Raw genomic sequence first — 27,819 nt, 5'->3', positions numbered from 1 at the left:
TCGGCAACAGGAGTCTCTGCCCAGAGAGCCCTGGGATCCAGGGCTGGGAAGCCAGGGAGCCCTGCCATCCAGGCCATGCCCCTGGGCTCAGCTCCCCTTCCCGTTGGCACTGAAGGCACGGAAGTGTGGGGGCAGGCACCCCCATGGTTCCTGGGTCCCAGGGGCCCCAGCCTTCTGAGATCCCGAGCTCCTGACGCCAGGTCATCCCCATCTGCCCAGCCTCCGTCTCCCTTTGCTGCCACACCCCATCAAGCCTTGGCGGGCAGGAGGGCCGGTTCCGGGCAGGGCCCCTCAGTTGTGCCGTAAGCATCCGTTTTTGCCTTGGGTGCTTGTGCCATAGGTCAGGCGGGGCATCCGACCAACCCTTTCGGAAACATCGCCTGGGTTGGAGGGGGCAGCGACAGGGGAGGTGTCCTCCGGGCCTGCGACAGGGAAGGGCCAGGAGCTCTGCTTTAAGGCATGCCTCTCCATGCCCTCTAGTCACCCACAGTGGCTCTGAACTCCCTAGGGGCACCTCCCCCCCCAGAGGCCAGTCCCACTAATAGTCTTCAGGAACCCAGTTTCCAGCAAGGGGCAGCCATAGGGGCAGGGAGCTCAACCAGTCTCCTCCCTGGCCTGGCCAAGGGCTCCCCTCTCCCCATTGCTATCCCTGCCCCCCCCCCACTTGCTGGTACTCACCCGAGTTCTGGCACGGAGGAAGTTTGACCTTGGCCATAGGCAGCGTGGCCTTTCCCAGTGGCCTGATGGTAGGGGTCAGGTGCCCAATCACTGGCATCCTCTCTTCTGTGGTGTGACTCTCCACAGGACAGAGTCCAGCGACGTGCATCTTGGGGCGGGAGAGCTTCATTGGCTGGAGAGCTAGATGAGCTGGGAGCTGTGTGGGGATCTGATACAAGGAGATGTTAGGTTCAGTTGGGGGACACTCCATGGAGAGTGGTGCACAGCTAGGGGTACCCTGGGGCCTCTGGAGGAGTCCAGCCTTCAGAACCGGACAAGGAGGGGGCCCAGACACCCCCAGCTCCTGTCCCTCTAGGCTCACCCCTTGTCCTGTGATTTCAACGCCCTGGGACTTCCGCTTCCTCTTTGCCTCCAGGGACTCCTCTCGTTTCTTTCTTGGGCTTTTCTTCTGGCCTTGCAGCGGGGGACAAGGGCCATCGCCATGACGCTCGGCTGCCCGGGATGGAGCCTCGCCTGTGCTGCTGGACAGGCTGTCCTCGCTGGCGGCGTGCTGGAGGGTGGGGCTGGGCGGCCGCTTGCAGGCCAGCGGTCCGGGCAGCTGCACATCATCAGTCTCGCCCAGCAAGTGCAGGGACAGGCTGCTCTGCTTTATGGTGGGTGCCAGCAGTTGGCGCGCCTCGGCCCCCAGGGCCTGTGAACGGCGCCGGGCAGCCTTCCCGGTGATGCTCTTGGTGTCGGCTGTGGTCTCCTTCCTCCCTGCGGCAGGACAGAGCGGCACCCACCCCGGGATCAAGGCCACATTTCCCCCCGCCCTCCTGCACCTCCAACACCCCTTTCTCTGCTGCAGCTCACCCCAACTTGCTTGCTGTTTGAGAAACTTTGGGTAAGTTTCTGAGCCTTTTTTTCATCTGTAAACTGACGATGGTAAAACTAGCCTCAGTGGGTTGGGAAGATTTTTTTTTTTTTGACCATGACACACGGCATACAGGATCTTAGTTCCCTGACTGGGGATCGAACCTTCACCCGCTGCAGTGGAAGTGCTGAGTCTTAACCACTGGACTGCCAGGGAAGTCCCAGGTTCTGAGGATGGATTGCTGAGATAATGAGGGTAGCCTGAGGCCACAGGGTAGGGTGGATTCGAACTCTCAATGCTATTACATTTATTTCCGAGTGGGTAGTGCAGGGGGCTTGACCCCAAGGGCCATGTGTTCCCCATTCTGTTTCCAATTGTGTCCCCTGCTCTGTGTGGACAGAGCAGGTGGTTACTCTTCTCTGGGTACTGGTGCCTCTCTTTCTAGAATGATGCCTGGGTGTGTTCAGCAGAGGAGAGGGAAGGAAGGGGCTTTGGCTGGGTGCGCTGAGCTATTGAGATCATGCCAGGCTCAGGCTGATGGGGGTTGGGGGAGGCAGGGGACACACCTTTGAGGGACAAGGGGATCTCCGACAGATTCTCGATGTTTTCAGGGGAGGAGTTGATCTGGCCGATCAGACCGACCTGAGTGGCGGCCTGTGAGATGAATGGGTTGGGAAGAGAAGCCATTGGACCCAGCAGGAACCCTATGTCCTCAGAGGGCTGTTTTGGAAAAGTTCCATCCCAACCACTGGGTGTCCCTCCCGGGTACTCCTGCCCACATCCAGGGACCCGTGGGGCCCACTGCTCACCTCCTGCATCACCAGGTTGCCGGCCGGGATTCGGGGTGGGGTGGGCATAAAGGAGCCCTTCGCTTGCCAGGCCCAGGAGCTGGTCTTGACTGGGTGCTTGGCTTCACTGAGGTCGGCAGAGGAGGATGGGCAGCTGTTGCCCAGGCTGGTACCACGGGGGTCCCAGCGCCACCCCTCCTGAGAACTGTTGCATTGTGGGAACAAGGACCCCAAAGTCCTGGCTCCAGACCTGTGCCCCCCTCCCCTCTTTCCTGCTCCATCCTCCCTGGGAAGCCAGGTCTGGGCTGGCATCTCTGAGACATGGCCTGGTGGCTCAGGCGGGCTGGATGGCTGGAAGTGGTCCTCAGCTCACCTCTCAGTGCCGAGCAGAGGGAGGAAGCTTCCGTGCTGGTGTGGGGACTCGGAGTTAGGTATCTTGACCTTGTCTAGGTCAGACTCCTCCGGAGTCGGCACGGTTCCTGGTGGGCTAAGCTTGGGCAAGGCGCTGTCCTGGGGAGAGGAAAGGAGGGAGAGGGCAGTTGGAAGGCTTGGTCTCAGACTGAGTAAACAGCCTGGGTGACACAGGCACACAGAGTGTCTGGGGCTGTAATCTGGGCTGGGAGCCCCAGAAGACAGGGGGGCTTGTGTGCTGAGTCCCCAGGGGCCAGCCGTGGTCTGCTAGGCATCCCCAGTGGCACTGCCTGGTGGCCTGGGCTCCTGGGAGGGCATCTGGGGCCCTTAGTGATATCTCAGATGGCCAACCCTGACCCTCAGACCCTGGATGGGGACACGTGTGGCAGAAGAACAGCACGGGAGTGGAGCTTGGTGAGGCTTTGGGTCGGATAAGGAGGAGGAGGAGGAGGAGGAGGAGGAAGAGGTGTCCGCTTTCTGGGGACCAGCCAGCACGGTCCCGAGGCCACCCTACTTGCTGGCAGGCGCCGCCCTGGGCATCAGCCCTGCCCCTAGCACAGGGGCGCATTGTCCGGCCCGGGCGCCCACCTGCAGGGCCCGAGAGGCCAGGCGGTCCATCATGGTGGCACGCTCCAGGTTGCCCTCCTCCTGCTCCCGCAGGTACACTTCGTACAGCTCCTTCAGATGCTGCGGCACAGCCAGGTTGCAGTCTGCGGTGGGGGAGCGGAGAGGCAGGGCTCAGTGCGCGCTCTCGGGCTCTCGGCGGGTCGGACGCGCGGGGTGTAGGTAGCGAGGGGACCCTACCCTGGATGAGCTGCCGCTGGGCGCGGATGATCTCCTCGCAGAGGCTGCGGCGCTGCTCCAGGCGGCGCAGGGCCTCGCGGCGGTGGCGGAGCGCGCCGTCGCGGAGCAGGGCTTGCGACTGCATCTCGGCGTTCTTCAGCTCCAGCTCGTGCACGCGGCAGAGCAGGCCGAGCGCCTCGCGCTGCTGCTCCGAGCTGACGCGCCGCGGCAGCGTCTGCTCCAGGCGGCGGCCCCGCGCGCGCAGCTCTCGGCACCGCTGCTCCAGCGCCAGCTGGGGAGCCGAGCGGGCCGTCAGCACCAGGTGGCCGGTGAGGGGCCGCCCGCACCCGCCGCTGAGCGGGTCCTCGCCCTTCCAAGCCCCCGGATGCTGTGCGGCCGGCTGAAGCCCCACTCCGAGGCCCGCTTTTCGAAGCTGTGTCTTGAACTCTGCAACCGGGGACTGCTCCTGAGGGACCCCTCTGTGCCCACCTTCTTGCAACCCATCCCTGAAACAGGCTCCGTGCAGTGAAGTCGCTCAGTTCTGTTCGACTCTTTGCGACCCCATGGACCGCAGCCCGCCAGGCTCCTTCTTCCATGGGATTCTCCAGGCGAGGATATTGGAGTGGGCTGCCATTTCCTTCTCCAAGGGATCTTCCCGACCCAGGGAGGGAACCTCGGTCTCCCGCATTGGCGGGCGGACTCTACCATCTGAGCCACCAGGGAATCCAGGGAAATGAGCTCCGTGGACCAGCTCAACCGCAGCCCATCTCATGCCCTCTGGACTGGTGGACCCTGAAGCCCCTTGGTATGGCTATGCTCCAGAACAGAGAAGGGAGATCTGGAAAATCCTCATTAAAATGTTGGCTAACAGTTTTCTGAGTCTTTAGTATGTGAAAGGATTTATTTACTCTTCTCATCAACCCCACGAGGGTGGACCACTCCCATTTTAAAGATGAGTTCTTGCCTGGAGAATCCCATGGACACAGGAGGCTGGTGGGCTATAGTCCAGGGGGTAGCAAAGAGTCGGACCCAACTGAGCGACTGAGTCCACACACACAAAGCGTTAGTCCCTCACTGGTGTCTGACTCTGTGACCCGCCAGGCTCCTCTGTCCATGGGGTTCTCCAGGCAAGAATACTGGAGTGGGTAGCCATTTCCTACTCCAGGGGATCTTCCCGACCCAGGGATTGAACTGGCATCTCCTGCATTGCAGGTGGATTCTTTACCATCTGAGCCACCAGCGAAGTTCTCAGATGAGAAAGAGAGACTCAAAGTCACTGGGGATTTGTGGCCTGAGAGCCCAGGTTTCACTCCTCCCACAAGATTCTCCTAGCCCCTTCCTTCTGAGTCTCTCAACCCCCTCTCCCAGACCCAGAGCCCCAGGCACCTTCTGCTTTCGCAGCTTCTTCTGCTTGGTCATCAAGGTAGCGATGCTTTCGCGGGCGGACACCACCTCGGCGGGCTCCTTGATGTCTGGCTGGTTGTCACCGGTGTCCGAGTCCTTCCTGGTGTCACCCTTAGTGAAGGACTCCTTCCGACGCTCCTCCCGCCACTTGAGTGCCCGGCGTGACTTCTCATGCTTCCAGCTGCCGCAGCCCCAACCCCAAAGGAGACAGGGGATTCAGGCCATGGAGGGTTGGGGGGCATAAGGTGCGGCTCCAGCTCCCGGGTCCCATCCCAGGCCAGCGGTGCTTACCTGGCAATGGTGAGCAGGTGGTGGGAGGTGTCCATCTCCAGCTCCATGCCACGGTTCTCCAGCTCCAGCAGGCGTCTCTGCGTGTCCATTTGCTCCTGGAAGGTGCTGACCAGCTGCTCACGAAGGTGTTCCATTGCAGCCTGTTCGCCCTGCCCGCTGTGCAGCTGGACCTTGGCTACCCGTTGAATGGGAGATGGGAGAGGTCAGCGGAGGAGGAAAGGTCAGCCCAGGAAAGTCTGGGTCCGCCTGGGCCCTCCCCACCTCTTTCTCCCCAAAAGACTTCTGTGCAACCACCTCCTCCACGAAGACCTCCTAGATTACCCCCTCCCACATTCCACCTTCCACATTGTCTTCAGGCAGTGACCCAAAGGTGACTCCCAGCTCCCTGTATGAACTGGGCTTCCACCAGCCTTTAGAGTGCCTTTCTGTCACCTAGTAAAAGGCACCCCTTAGACACTTTACTGCCATGTGCTGCAAGATCATCAAAGCAAGTACAGAAAATCTGTAAGGGAACCGTATCCCTCCTGGTGATGCCAGGCCCAGTCTGACAGCCCTCACTGCAGTCCCCAGAGTGAAGCCCCCACACAGCTAAATGCCCAGGTGACTCTCACTCTGATACCACCGAATCCTCGGGTCAGGTCTCTGAGGCAGAGATCACGATTCTGTTTGCCAGCTGAAGGACGGGTGGCTTAAAGGCTACTCAGCCAGAAAGAGCCCGAGTCCGGCTTTGAAGCCAGCGCTATCTGACCGCAGAGCACCCTGAGGGGCATCGGGAGACGGGCTCTGGTTCACGGAGACCCACGCACGCACCCTGGATGTGGCGGATGTCGCCCCGCCCCAGCTGGGCTCGGTCCGGGCTCCGCCCGCCCCGCTCCTCCATCTTGCGCTTGAGCCTCTGGATCTCGCCCCGCAGGTCAGCAATGATGTTCGTGTACTGGGCGATGTGGTAGGAGACGCTTAGCAGGTTCCGCTTCACCTGGGGAGGGGGCGGGGTACAGTCACCTGGGGGCCAGGGCCTGCCAGTGGGGACCCTCTTTTTCTCCTGGTTGACAGTAACGACCTCCTCGCCTCCAACCCTGTTCTATGCTCTGCTTAGTCACTCAGCTGTGCCTGACTCGCTGCGACCCCATGGACAGTAGCCTGCCAGGCTCCTCTGTCCATGGGATTCTCCAGGCAAGAATACTGGAGTGGGTGCCATGCCCTCCTCCAGGGGATCTTCAACCCAGGGATTGAACCCAGGTCTCCTGCATTGCAGGCGGATTCTTTACCACCTGAGCTACCAGGAAAGCCCTGCCTCCGACCCTACAACCTATCAAACTACATGCCCCCACCAGAGGCATACTCCTAAAATTATGCGCCAGCCCCCCCCCCCCGCCCCAAGCCCCGGCTCTCTGTGCCACTCAACCTTCATTGGCTCCCTACTGCTGGGAGAATGTCCTGATTCCTTCATTTGGTGTTGAAGGCACACTGCTCTCTCTAGTTCCATTTGGCTCACTGCTCCGGTGGAGGAAGCATTCTCCTCACCCCACCTCTGCCGCCAACACCACCTCCTCCCTGCCTTAGGAGCCTCTGTCCTTACTGCTCCCTCCCTTCTGGAGTCTCCTCTTCACCCTTCAGATTCCCACTCACAGTCTCTAAAGAGGTCCGTGGGATCCCACGGCCTCCCTGCTGTTGGCGTGACTGCTATTAATAATATTCTGAACTATCAATTCGCTCTTTTAAGGGTCTCTTCCCACCATTAAGTTACTTAATGGAGAGAGTAGAGATAAAGCATCCAGCTCCTGACACAGTAGCTGGAAAACTGCTGTGTTAGGAGAATGTTGGTTAGGTTCTTAGACTCTTCACATGGGTGGGCCCAGATGACCTCATAGATAGCCAGGATTCTAACACACTGATCAGAAAATGTAGGGAAACCTTGAAAACTGGGCAGAGCTCAGTGCCCTTCCTCCCCAGCCGGGAAGCCGCTTAGCTCCCTTCAGCCTCACTGTCCTCGGCTGTGAGTTGAGGACAGAAATAACGCCTGCCTCATTCGAGGATCACATGAGATGAACTGATAAAGGGCCCACAGTATAAGTGCTCAGTAACACTCACCACTATTGGAACTGTTGGGGTTAGGGCCTTCGGAGGAGTAAAGGTCTGAATGAGCATCTTTTAAGATGAAAACAGTAAGATGGAAGGGGATGGTGGGGTTCGGGGCACAGACCTTGGGGATGAGCACAGACTTTGAGCAAGAGGAGGGCCGGGACTTCCCTGGAGGTCCGATGGTTAAGAGTCTGCCCGCCAATGCAGGGGACATGGGTTTGGTGTCTGGTCTGGGAAGATCTCACATGCCACGGGGCAACTAAGCCCGTAAGCCACCCTTACTGAGCCCACACGCCCCAGAGCCCATGTCGCACAAGAGAATCCCCCATAGTCGCCACAACTAGAGAGGAGCCCCCAGTTCACCGCAACCAGAGAAACCCCACACATAGCAACAAAGACTGACCACGGCCAAATAAAGTTTGAAAAGAGAAGGGGCCCTTCAGAAGCTGTGGGCTTCCTGGCAAGTCACAGGGGGCCAGAGCAGTGGCGGCTCGGTCCAGCGTGTGTGTTCGGGGGGCTGGGGGTGGCACGCCTTGGAGTCAGTCAGGGGGCTTGAATCTTGGCCCAGAAGGGCAGATCCTGGGGGCACAGAGCAGGGGCGCCTCACCCGGGTCTTGATGCTCTTGGCCCGGCCGGCGTAGGTCAGGGTGTTCCGGGACTCCTCGAAGGCGCTGCTTGCTGGGCTGATGTGGGCGATCATCACGGTGCGGCTGTTTCCCCCCAGGGAGTCCTGGACGGGCCGGGGGCGGGCGGCGGTCAGCAGGGGCTGCCTCCCTGGACCCTGCTCCCGCTCGTGATGCCCTCGTGGCGTGTGTGCGTCTCTCTCTCTCACACACTCACAGGTGCTGGTGCCGAGCACCCGGTGGACCCTCCTGCCCCCTCTGCTGCCTCCCCACTTCTTCCCTCTCCCAGTTTCTTCTCCAAAGCTCATGTTAGAAAATTTCCAGCATCTGAGTCAGGGCCTCCCAGCTCTCCTCCTCCCCTGCTCATATACATGAGGATGAAGAAAGGTTGGCTGGAACCAGAGCGGGAAGAGCTCTGAGGGGTCCTGGGCTTCTCCGCCATCTCCTCGGGCCATCCAGGTCACCCCCTTTGCTGACGGCGGAAGGTGCCATTGTCTTGGCTGGAGCGAGGCTGGTGATGGAGTGAACTGGGCCTGTGGCCACTGCCTCCCTTGTCCCGGGCTTGCCCTGCCCTCTTCAACGGAGAGAGTGTGCGGGGCTACAGGGGCCTAGGGGCAAAGCCCTCGGGTGTGGCAGTGACCATCGGAGCGACTTCAAGCAAGCTCCTTCACCTCCCTAACCCTCAGCTCCCTCCAGTTTCTAGGTAGCAGGAGCCGGCTCTCGCACCCCCAGCCTGCAGGTGCAGTGATGCTGGTGGGCTGATGCCCGGCGTTAGGTCACCTGCAGCTCTGCCATCAGCCCAGCCAGACCTCTGCTGGGGCCCTCCGTCCAGCACTTACTGGCGGGAGCCCTTGGGGAGGTTACTTAGCCTCCTAGTGCCTCGGTGTCCTCGTCTGCAAATGGAATTAATGACCCCCTAACTCAGATACGCTGACCCGATAAAAGGAACTGAGGAGAATTCCCTGGCCGTCCGGTGGTTAGGACTCCATGCTTTCACTGCTGAGGGCCCGGGGTTCAATCCCTGGTCGGGAAATTAAGATCCCACAAATCATGCAGAATGGTTCCCTCCTCTCCAAAAAGGAACTGGGTGTGGCGGGGTGAAGTAGTGCATTCAGAGCCCAGCCAGGAGTGTGCTCCCCACCCCACAACAGCAGCCTCTGGGAGCCACGAGACTGACAGTCCACCTGAACCCCCAAATCCAGATGACTCCCAGTTCCCTCAAACCCACAGCCCTGGGTGGGAGGGCGGTGGTCAGATGCTCAGATGCAACCTCTTTTCCTCCCCGCTGTTCGCAAACAGGGGCCGGCGAGCGCGTGCTCAGTCGCTTCAGCCACGTCCGACTCTTCTAGACCCCGTGGACTGGTTCCTCTGTCCATGGGATTCTCCAGGCAAGAGTACTGGCGTGGGTTGCCATGCCCTCCTCCAGGGGACCTTCCTGACCCAGGAATCAAACCCCCAACTCCTGCATCTCCTGCATTGCAGGCAGATTTTTTTTTTTACCTCCTCAGCCACCTGGAAACCCCTAACACACAGGACACCCAGTTGAGATCTGAAATTTGGATAAATGAGTGAGCTTTTTTTAAAGTATAAGTATGTCTCAAAGACGGCATGGGACATACATACTGATACCCAAACCAGATTTCGTTATTTATCTGTTATTTATTCACATGCAGCTGGACATCCTGTATTTCTCTCTGTGCAGCTGGCAGCCCCACCCCGGGTGCCCAGGGCCTAGGCCCAGTGGCAGCTGGTACCTTCAGGAGGCGGGTGAGCTTGCTGTCGCGATAGTTGACGTACTTGTTGGCGCCCTTGTCACTCAGCGCATTGATGCAGTTGCCCAGGGCCAGCAGCGAGCGGTTGATGTGGGCCCCCTCTTTCATGCGCTGCCCACGGTTCTGTGTCTGGGGCGGTGAGCAGCAGGTATGACCCCACCCCAGGCCATCCTGGGTTGTAAACCCTCTCTCCGTCCCCCAGGGCTCTGCAAGGAAGAGACGCTGAGGATCTGGTCTGCCCTCTGCTCAGGGAGGGCATTCCAGAAGGTCAGAGAACGAGAAGGTCTCTGGACAAGAGTGGGGCTTCCTAGGTGGGTGCTAGTGGTTAAGAACCTGCCTGGCAATGCAGGAGACACAGGAAACGCCGGTTCGATCCCTGGGTCTAGGAGATTCTCTGGAGGAGGGCATGGCAACCCACTCCCATACTCTTGCCTGGAAAATCTCATGGACAGAGGAGCCTGGTAGGCTGCAGTCCATGGGGTCACAGAGTTGGACATGACTGAAGCAACTGAGCACGCATGCTGGACAAGAGCAGGGGACAGGACACTCCCATGGAGGGCTGAGAGCCCGGCTCTTCGTCTGCCTGGGGACTGACCCGCTGGCACAGTTAAGGGCAGCACCGAGGGCGAGATGGTGGGAGGTCGCGACTTCCCAGGCAGCTCAGCTGGGAGCCAGCACGGCCATGGGCTCCCGGTTGTAGAGAGAGAGCCAGGCTCCAGAGGGGAAGGATGGAAGTTTGTGTGTACGCGGGAAAGGGTGTGTGAGCGTGTGTGAATTGTATGTGTACATGTGACAGTGTGTATGTGTGTATAAGAAGGTGTGTGAGGAACCCCCTGGAGTTCCAGGGTCTAAGACTCCGCGCTCCCGATGCAGGGGGCCTGCGTTCGATCCCTGGTTAGGGAACTAGGTCCCACATCCACAGCTAAGAGCTTGAATGCTGCAACTAAAGATTCCATGTGCCATAACTAAGACCCAAAGCAGCCGATACATAAATAAATAATAAGTAAATATTAAAAAAAAAAAAAAGAAGGCTGTGTGTTAGGAAATGCATGAATTTGTGTGTGAATGGATGTAAGAGCAAGACAGGACCAAGTCCCAGGAGGCTCTGCCACCCTTGGGAGACATCTCTGCCCAGCCTGGTGAAGCTGGGATCGGGTGGCTGCAGGGCACACTCTCTCCCCACTGGCTGCTCCCCGCCCCCTTCCTCCAGGAAGCCCTCAGGCCTTTATGGAAAGAGAATGTGTTTCTCCCACTCCACCCTATTGACACCAACCCTTGTTGCTTCTCCCCGGTACTTGCGTTTGCCTCAGTGCTAATGGTGAGATGCCCATGGATTCAGGCGACCACGAAACTTCTGAATTTGCCCACAAGAGGGGGCCAGGGTGGCAGGGCTGGGCAAACGGCGATGGGAGGGACGAACGCTGACAAGTGGGCGGCAGGCTCTTTTCTCTCCCTGATGTGGTGGGCAGGGTCCCCTCCCGGGCTCTGCCCAGGGTCCCCCCCATCAGGGGACATCGTCTCCCCTGGGCCCCAGCTCCTCACCGGGCCCATTCATTCTCCTGGCAGTTTCCCCAGGTCCTCCGGGACACACACTGTCTCCTTCCCTGGAGAGATCCTCACAAACCCTTCCCACAAACAGCCCCTTGGCGGGGGGGCGAAGTGGGGGGGTCTCCCTGGGGTACCCTAGCCCAGCCCACACTTTCTGTCCTCTGTGACATCCCTCAGTGCCCGCCCCTCTGGAGCACCCCCCACTCCCGCCCTCCCTGAGACAGTCCCCACTCCACCCCTTGGGGAGCGGGGTGGGCCAGCCTCCCTGCCCCGCACCCCCAAGCTCTGCCCCCAGCCCCAGGGGGAGCCAGCCTCACCTGGGAGGCCCGCTCAGAGCCAGCCAGGTCGATCATGAAGAGGCGGCCCTGCCGCACCTCCTGCAGGACGTCCCTGACCCGGCCGCGCTGGCGCACGGTCACCTGGAGCACGGCGTGGGAGCGCGAGGACGTCTGGTTGGCGGCCGTGGGCTCCTGGGTCCTCTGCCGGTTCCCTCTCATCAGCAGCTGCATGATCTGGGTGGGCGGGGCAGAGCAGGGAGGCCACTCCTGGGGACCCGTGGGGACGCTCCCCAGTCCTGCCTCTGCGAGGTTGGAAAGGGGCCCAAGGCAGGGCTGGGTCAGCCCCCCGTGTGCTGTGGGGGCCGAGCGGTCAGGGCCTGTCAACTGGGATGCTGGGTGCCTTGCCGGTCCCCAGGGTCGGCGTGGCCGGGGGCGTGTCATCCAGGGTCCTCTGTGTCTGCCCCAGCTCCAGCCCAGCTGCACTGCAGTGGCTCCCTGGTTGCAGAGCCCTGCCGCCTCTGGTCATACCCCCACACACAGAGATTAGTGTCCTCCACTACCCGACTGGCTGCACAAGACTCGCCTCTTTGGCATTGATGGTGGAGACCTCAGTGATTCCAGCCACCTGGATCACTCCCTTGGAGTCTTCCCTCAGCTCCAGGTACCCCAGGGAAGGGTTCAGCAGGTCCCGGATCATCTCATTGTAGATCTGATGGGACCGGTTGGGAGGGGCAGGGGACAGACGTTAACGGGAGACCGAGAGCAGGAGGCTCAGGCAACAGCCGGGCTCTCCATCCCTCCCGAGAGCTCCGGGCTCCTCTCAGGGAAACCCTGGGTTAAGGAGATGGACCCCTTCCTTCCTTCCTATGAGGTGGGCATAAGGGGGCTTCAGCATCCAGGGGGGAAATACTGGGCTGCCAAAGCCAATGGTACAGAAGGTAGCAGGCCGGCCGGGCACCAGGCAGAGGATGGGACCTAACCCGTGGCCAAGCCCTGGTGGTTGCTAAGCAACCCTTACGGTACCTTCACCCAGCCTCCCTAGCCACGGCCGTCGAAGTGCATTTTGCTGTCTAAGTCAACACGACGCTGGCTGGAGCAGGTGCTGGCAGCGATGCCTCGCTGCGCCTCCTGAGCTGTCACCCAGGAGATTATCAGCTTCCAGAGGGAGCCAGGGAGGCCAGGAGCCAGATGGAGCCTAGCCCAGGGGCTCTCCCGCCGCTTCTGGCCTCTGTGGGCCCCCACCCACACTGATCTGCTATTGCCCAGTGATAGCACTCCCACAGGTGGGCATCAGGGGCTGTGTCAAGGTGGAGAAGGCTGGCAGGTCTAAGCCTGTCCGTGTATGTAACATTCTCACCTGTACCTACATATACAGAGTGCCTACAGGTAGCCTGGCAAAGCAAACAGGGTTGGCTCAGTCGTGTCTGACTCTCTGTGATCCCATGCACTGTAGCCCACCAGGCTCCTCTGTCCATGGGATTCTCCAGGCAAGAATGGAGTGGGTTGCCATTTCCTTCTCCAGGGGATCTTCCCAAGCCTGGGTCTCCTGCATTGCAGGCAGATTCTTTACCATCTGAGCCACCGGGGAAGTGGAGGAGTGGGTCCAGAGGATGGCCTCTGGGAGGCTGGCTGAGGTCTGTGCGCAGTGACCAGGTAGCTTTGGAGTAGCCAAGTGGGCAGGGCTCGGCTCTAAAGCCGCAGGGTCCTGAGTCTGAATTCCTGTTCCCCCACTTACTGTGTGGCCGCAGGACTGTGGCTGTCAAGTTGCCTAACCTCTCTGAGTTTTTATAAAGTGGTAGAGCAGCCGTGATGAGCGCCCCAGGAGACTGCCCCCTGACCTGACCCCCGGGAGGTAAACCAGCCCGGGCCTGTGGACCTCCTGGCCCAAGCCCACAGGACAGGGTGGGCCGAGGGCTCACCTCCAGGTAGGACAAGGACACCTCGTATTCCATGTCATCGCTGGTCTCCTCGATGGCACGGAAGAGGTCGTTGAGAGTCCGAACGTAGATGCCGGGCTCGTGGTCTGTGCCCAGCATGGTGTAGGTTTTCCCGCAGCCTGGGGCAGAGCAGGGCGGGTGGGTGAGCAGGATGGAGACTGGGAGCATGGGGGCCCCTGGCAAACCTGGGTCTGTCCTCAAGGCTGGAGCCTCCCAGGTGGCCAGGAGGTGGGGGGAGGGGGAGAAGATGGCATCCTTGGCTGGGGGTGGGGCTCTGGGTCTAAAGGGCTCTGGGAGAGGGCAGTTTCAATCAGCCACATCCTTGATTCCTGCTCCGGCCTGGGCCAGACAAGCTCCGAGGCGGAGGGTGAGGAGCTTGATTCTCGGGGGCACTCGCCCTCACCTGTGGGGCCATAGGCAAAGACAGTGGCATTGTAGCCTGAGATGACGCCTTCGATGAGGCTCTTGGTGGTGGCCTGATACACCATCTCCTGCAGGAAAGAGGAGATCCATCAGGGCCCCGGGCACAGCCAGGGCAGAGCACATGGGCCCGTGGGCTCACCCTGACCCGCAACAGAGGCAGTTTCATCCCTGGAGCCCTCAGACCCTGAGATGTGGGTGTGGGAAGGGGGATGGCTGTCTCTGCTTTCCCCCCATGGGTCGGGGGGGCGGGGAATGCCAGCCTGCAACAGTGCTCAGGACACCTGAGACCCTCCCCACCAACAGCTGGCTCCCAGTCCCCAGCCCAGAGGACGCCTCACACCTGCTCCTTGGAGCATCCGCGGATGGGTGAGATGGGGGTCCCTGGGAGGGTGTCAGCTTCCCCGAGGCGCCCCTCCCAGCACCAGATATCTGGGCTTCAAGCACCTTCCTGCAGCTCCCCTAGGGGGGCCACCTGTGGGGAGCGCTGTGTGGGTCCCTGTGGAGGGTGGCATTTGTGTGCTGACCGTGGTGTGTCCACGCAGAAGGCTCTGTATGCGCCATGCAGGCTCACGCATGTGTGTGTATGTGGGGATGTGGCAGGGAGAGAATGAGTGATGGAAGGTCTCCTGGGGCTCGGTGCCAGGGTCCCCTAAGGGCTCCCTCTCAAGTCAGTCAGAGGGCAGAGAGGGGATCCCGTGTGTCCCCAGGCCCAGGCGCCCCCTCACCTGGGTGGCAGTGAAGTCAAAGGCCACGTCGAACAGGTAGGACTTCTCCCGGGAGCGGTGCGCCCGTAGGATGTCATCGGGATCCTCCATTGGGTCCATAAGAACCACCATCTGCAAAGGTCCCAAGAGGAGGCAGGCAGTCACCCAGGAGCCCCAGGCCCACCCCGATGTCCACACTGACCACTGACCTTAAGGAGCGGGAGGGGCCGGATGAGAGACTGATGGCGTCCGGGAGCTCCAGGGTCAAGGTCAACTGAGTCCCAACATAGGACAAGACACTGAGGGGATGGGCTGCCCTGGGACCACCCCAAGGTCTCAGAGCTCCCTTCCGGGGTCAGCAGGGGAGTCAGGGCCAGTGATGGCCCAAAGAGAGCTTGAGAGGAGACAAGGCGTGAGGCTGGCCACTGTGGGGCAGACTCAGAGGAGGCTGATTTGGGAGCCCGGTCCAGTACCGTGGACTCAGGAGATGTACAGGGGTCCCTCTGGGTGCACCCCCATCCAGCACCAGGATTCAGGAGCCCCCGGTGCTGGGAGGACCACAGCTTTGGGGCTCCCCCCAGGCTCCTCCCAGTAGGTACACACTGGTGCTCACTGCATCTAAACTGGCCTAAGACACCCCCGCCCCTTCCCCCAGGTCCCAATAGGGCCCTCCTCTGAGATCTTCAGTAGAGGGAAGAAGGAAGAGGTAAGACAGCTTCCTAGGAGGCCCGAGCCCGGGACCCTCATGCAGAGGTCTTAACCAGTCAGGTGGGATTCCAGGGGAGTCACGAGAGGGGACGCCCCAGACAGGCTGGGCTGGGGCTCTGTGCAGGGAAACAAGGAGGCCACTGCCCCGGCCCCCCTCACAGACTGCTAAAGCCTGGGTGGCCACAGCGAGTTGAGTGCAGGGCACTGGGGCCTGCAGTGTACCTGGGGTGCACATCTATCTCCAGCCACCTCCTCCGGGCTTCAGCCCCAGGGCCGTGTAAGCCTCTCCCAGGATCCACTTCCTGGCTCGGGCCCTAATACCAGCAGCAGGAGCCCTGATCAAGAGTCAGACCCAAATGAAGAAATATCCGCCCACAAGTCCCCAGGCGTGGGTCCCAGAAGAGGGATGCAAGGGAACCTGACCAGCTGCATGGCTCTCACCCTCGGTGTCAGAGCTCCTGGGCCCACCGGCAGCACCAGGGGCCAAGGGGCAGCCTCTAGGATTTTCAGTGCAGGGGAGGGTGAGCAGCCTGCACAGATGCCCATCCCCCACTGATCACCTTCAGATGACCTTTGGCACTGCCAAGTTCATGGGCACCGTGGGCATCTGGTTCCTTTGACATCCAGCCTCCTGAATCAGGACATTGTCAGCACGGCTGCCATGAGCCCCTCTTAAAAGAGGGCTTTGTCTGGGTCTCCATCTGTCTGGACCCCTGCCCGCACCCCACTCTTCAAAGCATCACCCCCTTCCCTGTCCACTCGGGCACACAATGGAGCCCTTGTGCTCCTCGGCCAGGTGAACTGGAGCTGAGCTGCGGAGGGCTGGGGTGAGGGTGGGGTGCTCGGGGCTGCCACGGAGGCAGCACAGGGAGTTCAGGCCGAGTGACCACAACTGCTGGGCACCTTGCATGTAACCCAGGCATTAAGTGATACCCTCCGGGTCAGAGAGAGATGTAATTTCCTGCCTGACATTCAGAGTACAGTGGGGATCAGACCATTTTAGTAACAAGCCTGGGCTCCGGGAGGCAGGCAGAGTGCAGAGAAGGGGCACACGACCCAGCTTTTCCACTGCAGGAGGACTTCCTGGAAGAGGAGGTACCAGCACTGTCTTTTTTTTTTTTTAATAAGATATTTAATATAGTTCCCTGTGCTATACAGTAAATCCCTGTTGCTTGGTGGTTTAGTTGCTAAGTTGTGTTCGACTCTTGCGACCCCATGGACTGGAGCCCACCAGGCTGCTCTGTCCATGGAATTCTCCAGGCAAGAATACAGGAGTGGGTTGCCATTTCCTTCTCCAGGGGATCTTCCTGAACCAGAGATCGAACCAGGGTCTCCTGCACTGCAGGCAGATTCTTTATCAACTGAGCCATCAGGAAGTAAGTCCTTGTTGCATATCTACTTTATTTTTAAAAAATTTCCGACATGCCATGAAGCAAGCAGGATCTCAGTTCCCTGACCAGAAATTGAACCTGTGCCCCCTGCCCTGGAAATGCAGAGTCTTAACCACTGGACCACCAGGGAAGTCCCAGCACCAAGTCTTAAAGGATGAGCAAGAACTGGCTGAGGAACGTGAGGTGGGAAAGCATCAAGGGGGCCACACGAGCAAGGCCGTGACGTGACAGGCAGGCTGTGGGCAGGTGGCCTCAGCGCAGAATCACCAGCAGTTCTCGGGAGAAAGGCAGGGTTGGAACGAGAGCTCGGGAACTTTTCCTCCTGTTCTCACTGCCAGGAATCCCGAGAGCACAGACCCAAAATGGCCACAGAAGGAGACGTAGGGGCCCCTCTGTGAGCACGTGTTGCCCGCCCTGCCCCCCTGCCCAAAGCAGGTCCTAAAAGTCACGCAGCCTGGCACCCGGCATCGGCCCAGGGAATGTTTTGTTTGTTCTGGCTACACCTCGCGGCTTCTGGAACTTTCCTGACCAGGGATTGAACCCATGCCCCTCTGCAGTGGAAACACCCGAGTCCTAACCACTAGACCACCAGGGAAGTCCCCAAGGAAAGCTTTCTAAGTAAAGCCGCACTGGGGCCATGCACAGGGCTAAATGCATGCACACAGCTAAATGCTGGTTCTCATCTTCTCCGAGGACTTAGAGCAGGCCCTCGTTATCGCAAGATCGTAATGAGGAGTCAGACTGGCACCCAAGGCTGCCAAGTACAGAGCTCGCTGGACTCAAAGCTACTGGGTTCCAGAACCCAGGCTCCTAACCAGGCCTCCTGTCCCCGCCTCGGGAACAACAGAAGCCTGGCAGGGGGATGCTCCTCTGTTTGGTTGAGCTGTGCCCCAGCCCCACCAGATTTAAATGTTGAAGTCCAACTCCACAGCCCCTCCGAGTGTGACCTAATTTGGAAATAGCGTTGTTGCAGATGTAATCAGTTGAGTTAGGATGTGGCCCTTTTATAAGGTGGTGGTGTCCTTATAAAAGGGGGCTATTAGGGCACAAACACATGTGGAGGGAAGGAGATCCAGCCAGTCCACCCGAAAGGAAATCAGTCCTGAATATTCACTGGCAGGACTGATGCTAAAGTTGAAACTCCAATAGTTTGCCCACCTGATACAAAGAGCTGACTCCTTAGAAAAGACCCTGATGCTGGGAAAGATTGAAGGCAGGAGGAGAAGGGGACGACAGAGGATGAGATGATTGGATGGCATCACCGACTCAATGGACATGAGTTTGAGAGAACTCCGGGAGATGGTGAAGGACAGGGAGGCCTGGCGTGCTGCAGTCCATGGGGTCTCAAAGAGTCGGACACGACTGAGTGACTGAACAACTGGTATTCTGGTCCAGCAGCCTTGGAAACTGATACATCACCCCCCAACCCCCTGCCCGGAGGCAGGCCCCTCCCTCAGCCCGGAGGCGGTGGGCTCAGCCTGGGAGTGTCCTTTCACAAAATCCTTGAGTCTTAAGTGTCCATGTTCAACCTGTAGCATGCTGGACACCTGCCTCTGGGAGGTTTCAAAGGGGACGTTGACCACACAAGAGGCACAGGGCCCCCCCACACTGGCAGAGGGTGGGGTGGGAGGCGTGGCTGGGGCCGGGCCAGCTGGCAGCACACGGCAGGGCCCTGTCTCCGCTGATCCAGGCCCCCTGACTCCGCAGAGGCCCCGGCTTGCCCTCTCCCTGCCCTCACCGCCCCACACCCAGACCTATTCTTGACTCAAGGCCAGTTGTGATCTTTGCACAGTTCTAGATTTGGGCTGGGAAACCCAAGATCCACTGGGGAGCTAGGGGGGCCTCAGGCTCAGGGGAGGGACATGTCATCCGTACATGGGGCCGCAGAAGGTGCCAGGCTCCTCCCCAGCATCTCCTAGGTGAGAAATACCAGGAACAAAGCGTGTGGGAACTTCTTCCTGCTGAGCAGCACTAAGCTGCGGGGTTTTGATCAGCTGAGCAGCACTAACCACGTCTTTCTGGCCTGTGGATGGCTCAGGGTTCCTCAGTCTTGGCACTACTGATGCTTTGGGCTGGACCACTGCGAGCGGGAATTGTCCCGGGCGTTGTAGGATGGTTGGCAGCAGCCCTCCGGCACTGGAGGCCCCGGCACTGCCTCCTCCTGCGGTGACATTGCCACATGCCCCCCGGGGAGCACAATCACCCCCGCTTGAAAACCGCTGTTCCCCCTCAAGCCGCCAAACTGGCAGCGAAGTTCTCTGAGCCGGGGGCGATGTGCAAATTGGGTTCAGGCTCCAGACGGCTGGGTGACCCTGGGAAGACTGCACCACCTCTCTGGGCCTCATGTTCACCCTGGCCAGAAGTCAGGGAGGACCCACAGGGCCATAGCCTTGAGAGAAGAAATCACCCCATCACCCCTCACCTGCTCGGGAAGCCCCAGCAGAGAATAGGAATGTGAGGGGGTGCCCAGCTCAAGAGACATCAGTTCCAGTCCAGGTTACTAAGCCCACAGCTCCTTTATTCTCGGGCTGTAAACCAGACACAACAAAACAAAAGCCAGATTCCAGCTGGATATCACCTCTGTAAAGCTGTTTCTGGATTTGTTTGTTTGTTCTTTAAGAAGGAAAATTCGTGGCTGGACAGATTTCTAGTTGTACCATCCTGTGGGTACTCAAGAAAGGAAGGGTGTTACAGGGCCCTGACAGCCCTGAGGCTAGATGAAAAAAGATTAGAATGCTGAGCTCATAAAGCCACCGAGGTCCAGCCAACTGCTCCCAACAGAGCCACACCTGGCTGATATCCTGGCCAGGTCCCCACCTTCCTACAGGACTCTGAGGACCCGGGTAAGCAGAGGCGTGACCGACATGGTCTCGGGCTGCCTTTCTCACGGGTCTGCTGATCCCTTCATCACCGTCTTCCTGGAAGCCTCTGAGATGCAGATTCCCAGCACTGCCCAGATTCATGGAATGAGAAAGTCTGGGGAACTGGGCCCACAGATCTGCCTTTTTAACCATTGCTCTTGTGACTCAGTGGTAAAGAATCCATCTGCCGATGCAGGAGACGCGAGTTTGATCCCTGGGTCTGGAAGATCCCCTGGAGGAGAAAACGGCAACCGACTCCAGTATCCTTACCTGGAGAACCCCATGGACAGAGGAGCCTGGCAGGCTACAGTCCATGGGGTCCCAGAGTCAGAGATGGCTGAGCACAGCAATGCAACGCACAACTTGCCGTGTGCCCATTCAGGGCTAAGCGTAAGCATCCTTGCACCCTGGCGGCATTATTCATAGCAGTCAAAACGTAGGAAACGAGCCAAATGTCCATCAGCTGAGGGGAGGTCGATTAGATGCAGAGCAGCATGGAATGCTATCCAGCCGCGAAAACGAATGACACTCTGACCCAGGCGACAACGTGGATGAACCCTGAAAACATGCTCAGTGAAACAAGTCAGACACGAAGAACCACAGACTTCAGGACCCCGTTTCCATGAACTGTCCAAAGCAGGTGAATCTATAGAGATGGAAAGTGGTTGTCTGGGGCTGGGAGGGGGCTGGGGAGATGCATGGCGGTGTGGCTAAGGGCGGAGGGAAAGGCTCCCCGAATCCTCTCCCAAGTCACGCTCCACCAGGCTCGGCCCTCTGGGGTCACAGAGCCGGGAAGCAACCAGACGGTGGGTGGTGGGCGTGCAGGGAGGCCCTGCCCCTGGGGCAGTGAGCAGACTGAAGACGCCCTGGCTCCCGAACAACACTCACTCACGGATTCTGACGCTCAGCATCTGTCACCTTATCCTTTATTTATCTTTCACAATAGCCTCACCCTCACAGGATCGCTCTAATCCTCTCAACAGCTCTAGGGCCTGGCAGAGCAGGTTATTAACATCCTGCTTTCTGATGAGAAAACAGAGACTAGGAAGCCCCTTGCCTGACTCCTGAGATAGGACCCCCAGGGGTACAGGGAGGTTGACAGTTGGACTTTGAGGCTAATTATGGGATTATGCATATGGGCAGGTGACTTAAATCCTGCAGATAAACACAGTCTGGGAGGCTGAGGGGAGGGGCAGTGGGCCATGGGTTCCTTGGGGCAGTGCGGGTGGGGTGGGAGAAGGAAGCTCTTTGTTCTGGGAGCTTCTTTTTCCAGCCTTGGGGCTCCTGGGCCCCTCCACCCTCTCAGGCTGCCCTCGCTCACTTTACAGGCATCAGGGGCGCTCCCCGAAGGGTCTGGCATCAGAGTCTAGTCCCAACCCCCGATGCTAGGAGACTGAGCTCCTACTGGACTCTTCCCCGAACATATATATGTGGCAGTGACCCACTGGGGACCACCAGATAGAAAGGCCTGAAGCCAGAAGCGGGTGGGCAGGAGGTGGGCCAGGGCCTCACTTATCTCCGGGGCCTAAAACCTTCCTGACTGTCAGCCCTTGAGATAAACTAACATCTCTTAAATCCCGACCACGCACCAGGCACTGGGGAAGCGCTGGGCATCCAGGAACCCGTGGAGACGTCTACGTGCGCATACTAAACCGCTTCAGTTGTGTCGGACTCTGCGAACCTGTGGACTGTTGCCCACCAGGCTGCTCTGTCCATGGGATGCTCCAGGCAAGAATACTGGAGTGGGTTGCCAAGCCCTTTTTCAAGGGATCTTCCCGACCCAGGGCTCGAACCCGCATCTCCTATGTCTCCTGCACTGGCAGGTGAGTTCTTTACCACTAGCGCCACCGGGGAAGCCCTGGAGACATCTAAGAAGGCATTGTGTGACAGCGCTGTGATGACCCCGAATCAACCGTCAACCCAAATCAACATCCCCGGGGGCGGTGGGAGGGGCAGGTAAGACCACAGGTGCCCGAACCTCCTCTTTACAAATCCAAACCTCGCTCCAGCTTCCTCAGAATGCAGGCACCGGCCTCTGGTCCGCAGAGGACACTCTGCCCTGCCCGTGTCCACCTCTGCAAAGCCAGGGGAACACGGACTCTCTCAGCCCCAGAAGAACAACCCCCAGCTCCAAGCAAGGCTGTCCTGGGACCCCCCTCATGCCAGCAGGTGACGGACACCTAGGCCCACCTCTCCCCACTAGGACCGCCGACTGGCGGGCTTTGACAGCACGGCCTCCCTGCTGACCACTAAGGGCCGGGCTTCAGTAGTGTGACCTCTGGGTTGCTCCCCACCCCCTGGCCCGAGCACGGGGCCAAGTAACTCCTCCATCACAGACGGAAGAAAGAGCCTAGAAGCCCAGGCCAGGACAGACTGGGCTGGGAGCCCCTCTGTGGGGCTGGGTTGTGAGGAAGGGCCACAAGCAAGCGGGCAACGGAAGCCGCTGGGTCAAGGGCAGGTCTGCTTCCCAAGCAGAAGTCTCTTTAGTGGAGGCGGGGCGTTGTGCAGGCTGCCTGGGCCAGCGGCACCTTTGCTGGGAAGCGGTTCCATGGCCGTGTTATGCTGGGGTTGCTCCCACGCTCTCCCTGCCAGTCACCGGGCTCCACACCTCAAGAAGGAGGAGCTGAACAGCTGGCCCATCAGTGAGGCTGGTCAAGCCTGCAGCCCCGAGCCCTGTCGGGGTCAATGATGCAGGCCTGGGGGGCCAGGGCCATAGACGAGCCCTGGGGGTCACCAAAGAGCCACGGAGGTCAGGGTGCAGGGCCTGGCCAGACTGGGAGTTTGCCCTTTTCTTAAATTTTGGCCTCGAGGCATGTGAGATCTTACTTCCCCAACCAGGGATTGAACTCACGCCCCTTGCATTGGAAGGTAAAGTCTGAACCACTGGATCACCAGAGAAGTCCGCCACTTTTCTTCTTGGACTTGTGTGTCTGTACCTCCCGCCGCCCAGGGTCTTACTGGTCAGAGGAACGGAGCACTTGAGTGGTGGCTGGTTTTTGAGAGGTGCCCAGCCTGCCACGCACTGTGGCTTCTCCCAAACTGCAGGCCAGGCAAGTGCATCCTTTTTTACCTTAGTCACCTGACCAGAGATCAAACTCCCATGCAGGGGAAGGGCGGAGTCTTAACCACCGGACCGCCAGGGAAGTCGCAGGCAAGGGCATCTTTGAACCCAGTGGGGAGAGAAGATGCTGGGGGCAGAAGCCTAACGTTCTCCCCCTGCAGGGCCCGGAGTCCGTGTTGACAGCCCTGGGCGCACGCCGCTCAGACCACCCTCTGTATGTCTAAGCCGAGAAAGGAGCAGGCCCGTCGGCACTGCCCAGCCCAGGGCCTTCTCGGAGGCGCAGTCCAGCCTCCCTCTCCACTGGCAGGGACAGAAAGGAGCCAGTGTTTGCCGTGTGTGGGCACACAATGGGCTGTGCCCTGGACCAGAGCGTTTCCATCAGCATCGGTTAATATCTCTCAGCCCCCAGTCCGGCTGGGAGCCAGGAGCAGCGCAGAGAGACAGCATCTTTGTCCCTGACAGCCCTGGGGACAAGTGGGACCAACAGGGAGTGGCCTTGCTGGGAAGGAGGGCTCTCCTCTGGAGTTCCCTGGCCCTTCATGGATGGCCCCTCTCATCAGCCAGTCCAGGAACCCTGGGCACTTTCTCTCACTAATCCAGTAAGTCCCCTACACTGAGCCTTCAAGGTGCGAACATTCAAAGATGCCAAGGTACACCTGGTTCCAGCAAGGACCTGGAGCCTGTGCCATCAGCGCCAGGCGTGCGTGACACTGCAGCCTGCCCTCCATCTCCTCCTGCTGACGATCCTTCCGCTCCACCGTCTCCCACCTCCTCGGCCCCTCCAGTCAGTAACCCTTCTTGCTTGTTCACTCCTAGCCAGCCCCTGTATGTAGTACTGTCCTTTTCAAGGCACCATACTGTAAGATTAAAAAGGCTTTATTTTTTGTGTTTGTTTTTAAATATGTTATTTGCGTGAAAGGCATTATAAACCTATTACAGTACAATACTACATAGCCAATGGTGTTAATCGGGTACCTAGGCTAACTTTGTCGGACTTACGCACTAAGCGGACTTACGAACGTGCTCTCGGAATGGAACTCCTTAGTAGGCAGGGAACTTATAGTAGATGAGGTGTGTGCTAGTTGCTCAGTAGCGCCCAGCTCTTTGCAATCTCATGGACTAGTAGCCCTCCAGGCTCCTCTGTCTGTGGAATGCTCCAGGCAAGAATTCTGGAGTGGGTAGCCATTCCCTTCTCTAGGGGATCTTCCCAACTCAGGGATCGCACCCTGGTCTCTCCTGCACTGCAGGCAGATTCTTTACCGTCTGAGCCATCAGGGAAGCCCAGCAGATGATAATTCACAGCTACTAAATGCCTACTGCGTACCAGGATCTGGGGGAGCACTGTGCACCCATCAGTGTGCTCCCTAAAGACTCTTTAGGGAAGGGTTAGGGTTACTGTCCCCCGTCACAGAGGAGGCAATTGAGGCTTCTGGCAGCAGCCTGGCCAAGGCCACACAGCTGGTAGAAGGCAGAGCCTACCCTGCACGACTGCTGTGTGCGTACATCCTGCTCCTGCTGGCCTTTAGGTGGGGCCTCCCAGCCCTCCCCCGCTTTCCTTGAGGTCTTTGAGGAAGGCTACCCTTTTCCAAGGGGGAACAGAGGAAGAGAGATCAGGAGGCCGGTGCCACCCAGTTCCGCCATGCCCACAGCTCGTGGGAACCCCAGAGGCAGGCCGGCAGCTCATGCTGTGTTGCCCGCCTGTGCTCTTCATATCTTGGCCGTCGGGCTTCCTGAGTCCAGCCTTCCAGGATCAAGGGCAGCAAGTGCTCACTTTGCGTCTCTCTCTGCACCACGCGGGGCCACCCCAACTCCTCTGACCGCTCCCCAGCACACTCTGCCGCCTTGATGAGCCCTGGAGCTCAGGAGAAGCCGGCAGCAGCCACGGAGCTCCCGGAGGCAAGTGGCCGCTTTCAGGGTCCCCATAGGCTAGAGCAGCATGATGCCTCTACCCAGGCACCAAGACTGCCCTTGCTGCCCCCACCATGGTGCCCACCCCCAGCCCACATTTGGATCCTCAACTGCCTACCCCAAAAAACATCCTGGCTGGGACTTCCTTGCTGGTCCAGTGGTTAAAAATCCACCTTGCAATGCAAGGGACACAGGTTTGATCCCTGGCTGGGGAACTAAGATTCCACAGGCTTCAGAACAACTGAGCCTGCGTGCTGCAACTGCTGAGCCCTGGAGCCACAGCTAGACGGAAGCCCGTGCTCTACAATGACGATCCCACATAAGACCCGATGCAGCCAAAAATAAAAACATTGTTTTAAAAGATTGAAATGTCAAAAATAAAACCTTCCTTTAAAAGCAAGCAAACAAACAAACAGAAAACACCCCGGCCGTGGGGGACAATGTGGCTCCTGCCCTCCTCTCACCCCTTCTCTCTCCAGCCTGAGCCACACTGGCCTTTTCTAAGTGACCCAAGTGTATCACCACCCCTCTCACCCCAGGGCCTTTGCACACACAAGTCCCTCTGGTTGAAATTCCCCCTTCAGCACACTCCTAAAGAGCTCCTCTTCATCCCGTGTGTTTCAGCTCAAGCATCCTTTCTCAGCGAAGTCCTCCCTGACTCCGGGACAAGGTCAAGTTCCCTCTTACGCCCACAGCAGCACACATTTCTTTGCAGCCCTTGCTGGCTACACACTCATACGTTTCATCACAAGAAAGCCATGGAAGGAAGACGGGGTCTATTCTGCTCACCGTGGTTTCCTGGCTCCCAGCACTATCCCCAGTGTGTTGTGGGTACTTGATAAATATTTATTGTCTCTTGTGTAAGTGGAGGTGGAGCTTGCCCTGCCCAGCTCATAATAGTGACAGGAAGACCAAGAGAGCAAACAGACGTCCAAAGACCTGCAAACCATGAACAGTCTGGTGACCCTAGGAACACATGCCCTATGGGGAGCGGATCCATTAAGGTGGGGAAGTTAAGTCATGAGTACATGGAAGGTATGTGAATTTTTTCCGGGCTGGATGAAAGGGCTCAGCTCACTTCCCCCTGGACCAGGGCAGCTTTGAGCTCTCTTTGGATCAATCTAGGGAGGCTTCCTGGAAGAAGGGCGGTGGTTTCCTTGACGATGCTATCAATAGTACAACCGAGAGCTCAGAGGGTAGAGGAGGGGTCATTCCTGCCTCCACCAGGTGAGTAGGTACCTGCCCCCACTAGGTGAGAGCAGACCCCTGTCCTGCTCTGCGGCTCCTGGCCACAGCCCCCACGTACCTGCTCGTCCACTTTGTGGGCGATGAGGGTGGCTCCTTCTTCCAGCTCTGCCACGCTGATGGGCCGGACCCGGAGCGCCACCTGGGAGGGAAGGTCAGACCCCCAGGATTAGATGGAGAGGGCTGTGCTGGGCCCCTGAGAGAAGGATGAGAGGACCCCAGGATCCTTCCCTCGGACAAGCCCTGTGGGTTCCTCTCTGATCAGCCAGCCACGCCCGGCTCATCTTGAGGAAACCTCGGTGGTTCAAGGCGACCATCCAGGGCGAGGGCACCAGGTCCAGAGCGTGTGGGCTGTGTCTGTGTCTATAAATTTCCCAGGAGCCTGTGCCCCAGAGGAGACAGCCATCTGCTCCTCCCGGCTGCATCAGTCACACGCCCGAATTAAGCACCTGCAGCTCCCCTGGGCTTTTCACTTGGAGCCCTTGGCACCGGGGCAGCCTGTCTGTGCGTCTGTGAGTGACGTGCTGCATGTGGCGGCCACATGGTGGAATGGAGGCCCAGGGAACCTCCCCTCCTCGTGCTGACTACATCCCTACCCAAGGACAGCGCCATCAGGGGCTCCCTCCTCCCTCTGTCCTCCGGCCAGAGAGAGATGATGGGTCCCCATCTTGGGTGTGGGTCTCCCCAAAAGAAGGTGGAGGTGTTTCTTCTTCTGAACAAGGGGAAACACCTGCTGGGCGGGTGGGTATAACTAGCCATCTGCAGGCCCGGTAAGAAGCCTTCACTCTCAGAGGCACTTCATTGTCAGAGTGCCCTCCTGCATCCTCAGTCAAACTCCACAGGTGGGAGGGGCAGCCCCTCTGTCCACATCTGCCAAGGCAAGCCATTTGCAAAGAGACAATTCTAAACTGCCAGACAGGATGTTCCAGAGCCCGGGGCTTGCTGGGGTTGCCTTATCCTCCAGTAACATCATCACCCACCTGCTGGTGGAGGAGCTTCCCCAGATCTCAGAAGTTAGGGGCTGAGAGGGCGCATCGGCCTTGGGATCCCTGAGTCTCCCCCACCCTCATCACTCTAACCTGGCCCTGTTGATAATCAGAAATCTGTCTTTGTCTCTAGCTGCTTCTTGGACCCCCATTCACACCTCCTCCTCTGCTCCAGTCCCCAGGGCCCTGGGGGGGCCATCTCGGTGGCTTCCAGCATTTCTTTGAAATATTTAGAGTCCTGACATGGACAGCAACTCAATAACCAGCCACCCTCAATCTTGTGCCTGCTCCTTTGCCACGTGGGGACTCTTGCCCACCTATGGTCCTCAAAACCCTCTAACCTCCTGACCCCACCAGTTCCAGCTACCCTCCTTCACCAGGAAACCTCCACTTTCCTTTTCCGGAAGATGGGTCGGGCGCCCCCTTCTCCTGTCTCTTCGGGATCATATAGCAGTCTGGCCTCAGGGTGTCCCCTGGTGGGAAGGTGTAAAGGGGGATGGGACTGAAGCCTGGCCAACTTCTCAGGTCTTAGCAGGGTGGCCAGGATGCCTTCCTTCTTGATATCCATGACTTGGCAAAGTTGCTCAGGACCGTCGCAGCCCCTGGTTTTAAGTGTTCTCTTAGTGGAAACACCCAATACAGTCTGGGGGCCGCCGGCAGAGTCTGGGTTCTGGGGGCCGGAGATGGGGTCGAGGAGGAGGAGGAGGCTGACCGGGTCTCACCATGAGTTGCTGGTCCTTGGAGTCCCCGCTGTCCTTCATGCCTGCGGCGGGCGGAAGGGCTCAGGCCGAGATCGCGGGCATGGCCGAGCCGCACGCCCACCGCCTCCGGGGCCCGCGCGGCCGCTGCCTGACAACCCGAAACCAACAAGGCGCGCGCGGCCGAGGGCGCGGACCGGGGCGGGCGGGGCCTGGGGCGGGCTCCGAAGGCGACCCGCCCCCCTCGCGCTGCGAACCGGGAGGTGGACGTCTCCGCCCGGGAGGCCGAACTTGCCAACGGCCTGGGCGACCCCCGGGCCCTCGGCGCGGCTCTGCATCCGCCCCGTGGGCGCCCGTGCTCCCTGCCTTCTTTCTGCCCGCTCGGG

At 59.2% G+C, this 27,819-nt stretch overlaps 1 protein-coding gene across 1 annotated transcript; it reads right to left on the bottom strand.

Moving 5' to 3' along the window:
- Nucleotides 1-291: 291 nt before the first annotated feature.
- Nucleotides 292-27,819, bottom strand: LOC129650767 (kinesin-like protein KIF19). The gene is made up of 20 exons (XM_055579573.1): nucleotides 27,458-27,819; nucleotides 25,811-25,891; nucleotides 14,597-14,707; nucleotides 13,852-13,939; nucleotides 13,431-13,567; nucleotides 12,095-12,220; nucleotides 11,551-11,745; nucleotides 9,668-9,814; nucleotides 7,898-8,020; nucleotides 6,019-6,184; nucleotides 5,209-5,383; nucleotides 4,900-5,098; nucleotides 3,535-3,805; nucleotides 3,319-3,440; nucleotides 2,693-2,829; nucleotides 2,341-2,446; nucleotides 2,098-2,185; nucleotides 1,040-1,434; nucleotides 679-826; nucleotides 292-422 (listed from the first exon to the last, which is right to left on the bottom strand). Exons 1-20 carry the CDS (start codon nucleotides 27,494-27,496, stop codon nucleotides 292-294), a joined length of 2,985 nt encoding a protein of 994 aa, XP_055435548.1. The 5' UTR covers nucleotides 27,497-27,819.

The sequence above is a fragment of the Bubalus kerabau genome, chromosome 4 (assembly GCF_029407905.1).
Source record: "Bubalus kerabau isolate K-KA32 ecotype Philippines breed swamp buffalo chromosome 4, PCC_UOA_SB_1v2, whole genome shotgun sequence".
NCBI lineage: Eukaryota > Metazoa > Chordata > Mammalia > Artiodactyla > Bovidae > Bubalus > Bubalus kerabau.
The sequence above is the reverse complement of the archived record's forward strand: the minus strand, read 5'-3'. Positions and strand labels throughout refer to the sequence as shown.